We start from the raw sequence: 10,351 nt of genomic DNA, 5'->3' as shown, positions 1-10,351 counted from the left end.
TCATTCATATAACCAATTTCTATTTTATATCAAATTCCCTGCTATTATTTGTTGTTTTGTATTCTCAGTCAGACTTTGACTATAAAGTACACTAGTGGGTTTACAGTCTATGATTCTTGGTGAGTGAATGGAGGTGAGACTCCTGGGACACTTGCTTCAAAGAAATGGAGGATTCCTGGGACACTTGCCACAAGTGCAGCTCCTGAAAATGTGTCTTGTAGCAATCAGTAAAGTGAGGGAAGGTGGAGAAGTCCGGAGCTTATAAAGTTGATGCTACCTTCTATTCACTTGCATTCTTCAGGATCTTGCTTCCAGAGTAACTGAAAACTCTTTAGAGAATCTTGGCTGGGGAGGTATGGCCCATTCGTTTGTTTTCTCTTTTGCTTTATCAGTGGCCAGGAACCTTGTGCCATTCATATGTCAGAACACTACCATTTGTCTCCATGGCCACCACCCCTTCCCTCAACAACATCACACACACACACACACACACACACACACACACCAGACAGAACAGTCACCAGAACTTATTTTGTGAAGGATTTATTGTGGAGGATAATGGAGAGCACTTCCAGACAGGTGAGTAGAGCTGTAGTGCCCTCCAGCTACCAGAGTCTCCAGGTGGTTTTTGGAAGCATTATGAATTCTTGGGATGACTGCAAGATTACAGTTGGTGTTTGATGTAGTTGATCAACACGGGGGGAATATCCAGCTGGTTGATGGCTTGTGGATTGCCAGCCTGGCAAAGGGCTCTGTGGATAACTAAACGGGCCTGTGATAATAGTGATCGTGGGGTAGCTACAGCAAGGAGAAACAGGTCATGAGGAATAATTTTCAGCCTAGGTTCCCACCCTTAATTGCCATCTCTCTTCTCAGAAATTTCCCTTCTCCTGGCCCCCGATATTTGATACCAATAATGAGGACCCACAAAGACCCAGAGAGGGTTTGCTTAAGCGCACAAAGCTGTCATTAACAAAGTGAAACCAGAAACTGGGATACTTCTATCCTCATCTCATTTACCCTTTCCCTAACATTAAATGTATAACTGTTTGTCCACTGGGATCCCAGGAGAGGGAGGGAGATGATGTTTTCTCTGATTCATTCCCAAAGAATTAACTTTAGGGATAATATGAGGCCCAGGGACCCCCTGAGCCAAGAAGCTTATAGGGATGTTCTGCTCACCACTCACCTCGAGCCTCTAGAAGTAATGCAACACCTTTATGATATTGTGAGTTCAGGTTCAAAGAGAGAGATGGAAGGTAGATTTTAGCACCAAAATCAATTAACAGCTGGATGTACTCTGGTTCACAGTTATGGCGGAGGCAGATTTCAAGGAGGGTACGGGGTCGTGGGACATGTGCCAAAAGGCACTCATCTGTACAGTTGTAGTCAGGGTTTGCCCCATAGAGCAAAAGCAGACGGAAACAATCAAGGTGCCCATAGACTGCAGCCAAATAGAGGGGACCAGAACACAAAGCTATGTTTGATGCCCATACTGGCAGTTTGGCCTTCACGTTGACCTCTGCTCCATGGCCTAGGAGCTCCTGAAGGATGGTGACAGCACCATCACGGGCAGCTGTGAGCACAGGAGAACAGTTGTTGTAGATGCTACCACCAGGACAAGCACCAGCTTCCAGAAGCGCACGCACACAGTCCAAATGGCCATGACTGACAGCAGTGAAAAGGGGTGTTTGTGCCTTGACATCCAGGCTGTCGACATCAGCACCATGTGCCAGGAGGACCTGCAAACAGCTCAGGTGGCCATAAGAAGCTGCCAAACGCAAGGGTGTTCCAGGAATGCCCCAGCCACTCCTGCTATTGATAAAACGTTTGTAACGCTCCTGGCACAAAAGCTGGTCCAATGTAAAGGAGTCATTGTCATATACTGCCTGATTGAGAGCCTGTTTCTCCCCCGTATCAGTGTCCTCCTCCTCCTTTTCGGGCTGCAGGAGGGAGAGGATCTTGTTGATATCCATGAGGCTCATCTTGAATGAGTAGGGCTATGCTCATTATGAGCAGGAAGAGACATCAGATCTGTGGATGACAAAAAAAATCAAAGGAGAGAGACTGAAGGTCTTCATTAAAAGCTTGGATGGTAACCAACTCTAGCCTATACTCTTCACCATCAGAATGTTCACTTGTAGGTTCCCTGCTTCTCAGTCTCACTCCCATTGCCTCATTACAGACCCCAGAGACAGCTGCCAAAACAGGTCAGTCCATTTCACAGCTTGGTGCCTGTGTATATGCTGTTCTGCTTGCCCCCTTAATCTCTTATTTCTAGGAAGAATTCTCTAATCTCCTCCTCCCCCTGATTGAAGATGCCAAAGAACTGCATCCATACTTTAGCTGTGGACTTTCACACCACATTCCCACTTATTTCCCACATCCCAATTAATGCGTAGACTCTAGGTTGAGGATTCTGCATCCCTTTTGTATTACTCCATCCCCAATAGAGCCTACTCCATGGCTAAGAATTTGATTCCTCAGTTCAGAATACATAGACTCATGAAGTGACTCTTGTCTGGCAGTTGCTAAGCAAACAGAACAGTGCTTTGTGGTGTCAAACTGTCATCCCTGAGCATTCTGTTATCAGTGTCATTGGATAAGCCTTCAACTCCATCTTAGTCTTTTAGATAAGTCAATCTTTTCATACCTTTCATAATCTGACCAAACCTCCTTCTCGTAAACCTTCTATTATCTCCTCTTAAACTCTAAGACTCAGAATTAATGATTCAGGCAAAGAGGTGCTCTGGGAATGGATATTAAATGCCATTCATTGATTAAATACAGAGGTAGCATTACAAAGCACACAATTCAAGCAGAATGAAGGCAAATAGATGGCGGAAAACAATTGAGGCTTCCAAGAAAATCTTCCTCTCTGGTGACAATTTCTACCGCAGGACCACCTCAACCCAAGAGTCCCTTTAATTCTCCACAAGCCCACTGCTTCCCCATATGTCTGGCTAATATTTTCTCTTCCTGACACAGTCTAGAGTCTTGTCTCAACCCTCAACTCTTCTCTCCTTATTATCCCCAGACCATACAAAATCACCCAAACCTGACCCACTGACCTTACCAGTCCTGTTCCTAGTCCTCCAAAATCAAGGTCACTCACATCAGTTTGTAATATCAATAGGGTAAATGTATAGCTTTTTCAGATCTCCCTTACTCTACCATACCCTGCAGCCATAGTTTCATGATTATGCTCATCTTTTAATTCACTGTCTAGTCCCACCCCTCTTTGTGAGCTGAGTACCTCTGTTGCCCACATCATAAAAAGAAAACTATGAGTTGGGTAGGTGAGGTCACTCTCAACTTTAAGCCCATCTTCACCCTTAATATCTACTCTGTATATGGTCTTACAATTGATTTGTTCTTGGGGTGCAATGGGAAAAAAATTATTTTAGAAATCAGGTCAACCTATGTTTACAACTCAGTTCCTGGCTGTGCAAGTCTGTTCCCTTCTTTGGGAATCAGTTTCCTCATTTATAATACATCTATAAGAAATTATTTTTGCTGCCTTATAAAGGTGAGCTTCTTCTTTCTGCATCTTCAACTTCCTCAATGTTCCCTCCCTCTCAATTATCTTAGAAAACAAAACAAAGCACTTTCATTTTCCTTTATCCCAATTTAGCTACCATTCTTTTTCAGTCTCTCCCTTCTCTACCAAACCTGTCCGAAGAATTATCTACCACCTACTTTTCCAACTCCTATTCACTTTTGTGGGCTCCTGGTGTGGCACTGTAGGATCCACACTAGACTGTGAACCACATGGTTGGCAGTTACAACAACAATTCATTTTTGTGTGGCGCTGTAAGATAAGCACTGGACTGCTAACCACAAGATCAATGGTTCAAACCCACCAGCCACTCCTTGGAAATGTTATGCAGGGTTGCTGTTAGTTGGAACTGACTTGATGGCACTTAACAACAATATTTCACTTCTCAATCTTTTATCATCTGGCTATTGTTGTTGTTGTTGTTTTTAAGTGCCATCAAGTCAGTTTCAACTCATAATGATCTATTATAGGGTTCCCAAGGAGCAGCTGGTGAGTTTGAACAGCCTACCTTGTGGTTCAAACTGACCTTATCCTGCACCACACCAGCTCTTTTCCTGCGCCACACCAGGACTACTTCAATCACACACTGAGACAGCTCTTAAAAATGTCATCCTTGTGATAAATCAGCTCCTGCTTTTCCTGACTTTTCTGGGACATCTGTTCCCAATAACAACTTCCTCATAGGAACTCCAGCCTCAATTTCTTAGCTAGCTCACTCTTCTGACTTTTCCCCCTGAAATGTTGATGTTCTCATTGTACTGGCCTCCATTATCTTTTTACCACTTTCAGAGTTTCAGTTCTCACCTTTATTCTGACGATTTCAAGCTTATCATTCTAACCCCAGCTCTTTCTTCATCTCCAAGAATGTATCCATAGAGTTTCTTAAGTGACTTCAGTTAACAGTATCACCTCCATCACCAAACATGGTCCTCCATCACCATATCTCAGTTCCAACCAGCTACGTAGTCAAGAAAATGAAAAACCAAAGGCTCATCTCCATTCTCTTACTTGTTCCTCTACTCTCAAGTAACTGGTCATCAAGTCCTGTAGGTTTTACCTCCCAAAGACTTCCCAGGTCAATATCATCAGTCCCATTCTAGCCAGTGCTTTTTTAAGAGGAGGCTTTAAAAATTCATGGAAAACAGAATTAAAGATAATGAAATCATTTTGTGCGTCAACTGTTGAACAGTCTGCTAGATGTTTCTCTTTTCAATTTTTCCTCCACATTGTAGCTATGTTGTTGTTGTGAAGTGCCATCGAGTTGGTTCTGACACACAGCGACCTTATGTAGGGTTTCCATGGAGCAGCTGGTGGGTTTGAATTGCTGACCTTGTGTTTGCAGGCTAGTGCTCTTCCTACAGCACCATATCTAGTCTGGATTAGTTCCCAGTTTTAAATCCCTTCATGGTCCCCCTTTCTTAAAGAAATGTACAACCTAAAGGACTGAGCATGGTTTCTGGTCTTTCACAAGCAGATTTTGGCCAACCTCTCCAAGCTCACTCCCTACTATTCCTTTGCTTATACCCCAAAGTTCAGTCATAAGAGAAGAGAAACCATTGTTCTCCATATGTATCATGTTTTCTTCCACCATTTGCAGTGTCTTTTTCTGAGTTAGTTCCTCCAGAGTCTGTGCTTCCCCTAGGACTATGTTGTTGTTGTTAAGTGCTGTCGAGTCAATTCTGACCCATAGTGACCCTGTGTAGGGTTTCCAAGGAGCAGCTGGTGAGCTTGAACCACTGATCTGGCAGTTCAAACAGCTTTGCAGTCTGGCACACTAACACACAATGCCACACCAGGGCTCCAGCAGTTATCAAACTATCCTGTAACTTCTTCTATATATGTCTGTTTTGCCCCCCACTGCAGATTGAAAGGACATATGAGGCTTTGGTAAAACAAATGGGTCTGGAGTTCAGCATCAATCCATTAGTAGCTGTGTGGCTTAGGGCACATAACTTAATTTCCCTGTGCCCCCCCCCCCCTTTTTTTCCATCTGTAAAGAAAAGATAATAATAATACCTGCTTTAGAGGTTATTGTTAACATTGAATGCTGAGAATAGTGTCTGAAGATAGTAGTAGTAAACAATTATATTTACATCGATGATAACTTAGCTCTCAATTTCTATGACTGTTGCTCTCTAAGGAGCTCTGGTAGCATACTGGCTCCAAGTTGGGCTGCTAACCTCAAGATCAGCAGTTTGAAACTACCCACTGTTCCATGGGAGAAAGATGAAGGTTTTTGCTCCCATAAACATTTACAGTCTCTACAATGGCATGAAGTGACTGGCTTACAAGTTTTCAAGAGGGATCTTAGTTTCAGAGGGTGTGGGGGAAGGTTGAATCTCCACTGAGTGGTTTCCAACCTGCCTATTGGCTCCAACCTGTCTAGATGGGGCTGGTGAAAGGAGATGGGGATAAGACTCTTGTGGTTCAATAGTGAATAATTGCTATCAGGACTGACTGTGAGAGTTGCAAATGTAAAAGTAGACATTTTGTAACAAAAGGAGGGGAGTGGTTGATCTTGCAGTCCAGGAGTGGAGGACCCTGGGACCATTAAGGGAGAAGGGTGGAGTGTGGGACCCTATCCAGAGAAGCAGCAACTCCAGAGATGGAGGCAGAGATGATGCCGTGGAGACATGGAGTGGCTGGGGACTCTAGACTCAATGAGGGAGAGGGGATGTGAGCTGGCGGCTGTGGGGCAGGCTTGCAGTGTATACCCTTTGGTTGTTTGAATGTTTATATATTTCTCAGTGTTTCAGTGTACATCAAAAAAAATAAATAAATAAATAAATAAAAAAAAAACCAGGGAATCAAAGCAAATGCTGTTGAATGATGATAAATGTAGGGGATTATAATCATTGCAATGAAACAAAATATGATAGGATGAATGTAAAGCTGATGTCCTCCCATGTAAACTATCACTCAATTCACAATAAAAACTTAAAAAACAAAAGATTTACAATCTCAGAAACACTGCACATGGTTGCTATGAGTCGGAACTGACTCCATGGCACATAACCACCACCATTGCTCTCTACTTAGAGAAAGTTCTAGACCCTAAGAGATGAAGGGGACTTTGTTATTGTTGTTGTTATGTGCCGTGTACAGGGTTTCCGAGGCTGTAAATCTTTACAGGAGTAGAAAACCCTATCTTTCTCCTGTGGAACAGCTGGTAGTTTCGAACTGCTGACTTTGCGGTTCGAAGCCTGATTCATAACCACTACGCTAAGAGTTGAAGGGGACTTTGTGGATCATTTAAATTAATTTAGACACTTCAGAGATGGTAAAGGAAATCTGTAGCACAAGACCTTTAAAAGTGTACAAGAGCAAAGATGTCACTTTGAGGACTAAGCTGCACCTGACTCAAGTCATGGTACTTTCAATAGCCTCATATGCATGTGAAAGTGGGGCAATTAATAAGGAACACTGTAGAAGAATTCATGCATTTGGATTATGTTATTGGAGAAGAATATTAAAAGTACTATGAACTATCAGAAGAACAAACAAATTTGTGTTGTAAGAAGTACAGCTAGAATATTCCTAAGACACCAGGATGGTGAGACTTGTCTCTCATATTTCAGACAGGTTATCAGTAGGAATCAATCACTGGAGAAGGACATCATGCTTGGTAAAGTGGAGGGTAAGTACAAAGAGAAGAAGACCCCAACATAGATAGGCATAGTGGCAGCAGCAATGGGCTCAAGCGTAGCAAGAATTGTGAGGATAGTGCTGAACTAGGCAGTGTTTTGTTCTGTTGTGCATAGCATTGTTGTGAGTCAAAACTGACTCAAAAGCACCTAACAACAAAAACAACAGAAATGGAAAAACCAAGGCTCAGAGAGGTGCAGAAACTTTGCTAAGTTCAAACAGTTGTTATTGGCAGAGTTGACACTACAAACCAGGGAAGTCAGGTCATCTCAATCACCCAGTCAGTTGTCCAATTAACAAGAACCCTGAGCATATTTATCATTTTGTACTTTTCAGAATAATTTTGCATAATGGGATAAGTAATATTATCCCAATTTTGTGAATGAAGGAAACTAAAGAATAAGAAGTAAGGAATTGGACATATGTCTTATTGTTATTGGTAGCTGAAGTCCACTTGATTCCAATTTGTGACGATCTCATGTATGCAGAGTACAGCTGTGCCATAGGATTTTCAAGGCTGTGACCTTTTGGAAACTGATTGCCAGGACTGTCTTCTCAGAAGTCTCTGGGTGGGTTCCAGTGGCCAACATTGCAGCTTGAAGCCTGCCACTTAAATGTTTGTGCCACCTAGGGACCTCATGGCAGGAAAGAATTAGCAGAGTCAAAAATAGAATACAAGTTTTCCTATTCCCCATCCTGTTCTTTATATTGCAACATGAAGCAAACATATGCCTCCCCTTTTCCTCAAGCAAAGTCACAGTGCAGCTCCTAGAATTGGTTTTGAGTATCATGCCTTAGGAAGAGGGGGCAAGCATAGAAGCTTTCATCATACAATGAGCCTCTATAAAAAGATCAAGTCATGACCTTGAGTGAACTGAGTTAACTAGCTGGCTATGACCTTGAGTGAACTGAGCCTGTTAGATAAGGATAAAAACAATTAAGCTAGTTTATTGTCTAAAGGTTCTTTGCTTTAATGTATTACTCAAAGAATTATTATGTGCCCACTGTGTACAAGGAACCTCTCCCCTAATTCAAAAAATGCAGAGATTTTAACTTTCATTGTTCTATGAGCTCTTGTGGCAATCTGGTCAAATCTGTGGACTGCTTCTGAGAATGACTTGAAAAAAGTTTTGTGTGTGTTATTTTTGAAAACATACACAACAAAACATACACCTATTCAACAGTTTATACATTAAACTTTAAAGATTACCTCAGGTAAACTTTTTTGTAGTGTCCTCCAGCTTCTATTGCTCTAGAAAGTGGAGTCCATGAGGATTTAAAATTGTGTTTTGCATTTCTACGCTTTTGATCAGGATCCTTCTATAGAATCTTTGATGGCTTTTAATACATAAAATAAAATAGAATTAAATAAAACTAATTATATTGAAATACATTTATCAAAACAAATTGCTGTTGTTCTTAGGTGCCATGGAGTCGGTTCTAACTCATATCAACCCTGTATAGGGTTTCTGAGGAGCAGCTGGTGAGATTGAATCACCAATCTTTTGGTTCAAACCTCCTTTACTGTCCAGTGCTTATCCTACAATGCCACACCAGGACTGTTAGGTGCCATTGAGACAGTTCCGACCCATAGCAAGGCTCTCTTAGGTGTTTGTTAATCTAAGTTAAGAACTACTACTGGAGAGTTTCCTTTGCCCTAGAACCCTCACAAGCCTCCCCAACCCAGTTCTGCTCCTCCCATATGCCCCCTCCACTGCACCCTCAGACACAGACTGGAAAATACCAAACAAGGACACAAAGCAAACCCTTCACCTTCCCCTGTATTGTATAACCACAAATTCTATTAAGAAATAGGTTCATTTAGATCAGAGGACCTCTATGGACAGATACCCCAGAAAGCCAGCACCTTGTTCTTCCTCACATCTGCAGGCAGATTTACTCACAGGCTTCCCCAATCTTCCAGATCCTCAACCCAGAGGAAACAGCCCAAGGAAAGATGTTGCTATAGGTCTGAAGCTTGGAGGTAGAGACATGGTCTACTTAGGGTGTTAGGGTCAAAATACTCACAGAGCTTCGGCCTGAGGCCCCACTGCCTAGGGCTTGCTTTCCCTGTCCCTTTACAAAGCACTCACTTCAAGAAAACCCAACTGTCCTGGGACAGACTAGGCAGGACCTTAGTTTCCCACCATTAGCAATGCCTCAGAGAGATTAGTGTTCTCCCTCTGTAACTTGGTCCAGGGGCTAATTTTAGGCTACCTCCCTCCCCCAATCAGCCCTGAAGCAGTCTTATGTTACCAGTGCCATTCTGGAAACTATCCCAGGAAGAAGAGAGGGGCTGCCTGCAGGGAAGCCCAGGAAGGACTGACTGATAGATCAACAGGTTTCTGGCAAGGCCTATTCCTCACGTTTCCATGTGTATCCACCACTCAAAGGGACACCAAGTCAAAGCCACTGTTCTGTAAGTACTTCTACCTTTGCATCTAGACAACTGAAAAGGCCCAGTCTCACCTATAATTCCTTCCTCTGGGCTGGGGCCTCTTTCTTTCTTTCCCTAACTCTTCTTCTTGTTGTTAAATGCTGTCGAGTCAATTTCCTAACTTAACCTCTGTGATTTTCCTTTTTATTATCTTTAGAGCACAGCAAAAACAGACTCCTCACCCCTCAAAGCAATGATGAGGGTGTAAAGGAGAGGCTTCTATACTAGACTATTTCTCATTCAGGTTTCCTAAAGCCTAAGAAAGCCCTGAATACTTACAAAGGCCTCCCCAGTCCACAAACCCACCATGCTTTAGGTAGAATCAAGGGTCTAGGCCCACTTCTTGTCCTTCAGTAATCATCACCAGATGAAGATGTTCAAGAATGTATTAAAAGCTCAGTTCTTCAGAGCATCATTTTATTTCCCTGATTGTCTTTAAATGAGGAAAGAACTTTTGTTGTTGTTGTTAGATGCCATCAAGTCGATACCTACCCATAGCGACCTTATGCACAGCAGAATGAAACACTGCCCAATCCTGGGCCAACCTCACTACTGTTGCCATGCTTGAGACCATCAATGCTGCCATGTGGCAAATCCATATTGTTGGGGGGGCTTCCTCTTTTTCTCTGACCCTCCACCTTACCAAACATGATATCCTTCTCCAGTGACTGGTCCCTCCTGACAATATGTCTGAAGTATGAGAGACAAAG

At 42.7% G+C, this 10,351-nt stretch overlaps 1 protein-coding gene across 1 annotated transcript; it reads right to left on the bottom strand.

Annotated features, from left to right (window-relative positions):
- Positions 1 to 525: 525 nt before the first annotated feature.
- ASB12 (ankyrin repeat and SOCS box containing 12) lies at positions 526 to 2,044 on the bottom strand. The gene is made up of 2 exons (XM_006870798.1): positions 1,190 to 2,044; positions 526 to 798 (listed from the first exon to the last, which is right to left on the bottom strand). Exons 1-2 carry the CDS (start codon positions 1,983 to 1,985, stop codon positions 665 to 667), a joined length of 930 nt encoding a protein of 309 aa, XP_006870860.1. The 5' UTR covers positions 1,986 to 2,044; the 3' UTR covers positions 526 to 664.
- Positions 2,045 to 10,351: the final 8,307 nt, after the last annotated feature.

This window comes from Chrysochloris asiatica, unplaced genomic scaffold (assembly GCF_000296735.1).
Source record: "Chrysochloris asiatica unplaced genomic scaffold, ChrAsi1.0 scaffold00152, whole genome shotgun sequence".
Classification (NCBI taxonomy): domain Eukaryota; kingdom Metazoa; phylum Chordata; class Mammalia; order Afrosoricida; family Chrysochloridae; genus Chrysochloris; species Chrysochloris asiatica.
The sequence above is the reverse complement of the archived record's forward strand: the minus strand, read 5'-3'. Positions and strand labels throughout refer to the sequence as shown.

Bases quoted from the DNA above. Each gene is read 5' to 3' on its own strand.
- ASB12 (XM_006870798.1), bottom strand. From the start codon at position 1,985: ATGAGCCTCATGGATATCAACAAGATCCTCTCCCTCCTGCAGCCCGAA. The intron at 799-1,189 runs GTGAGTGGTGAG...TCCTTGCTGTAG, and splicing joins ATTACTTCTAGAGGCTCGAG to CTACCCCACGATCACTATTA.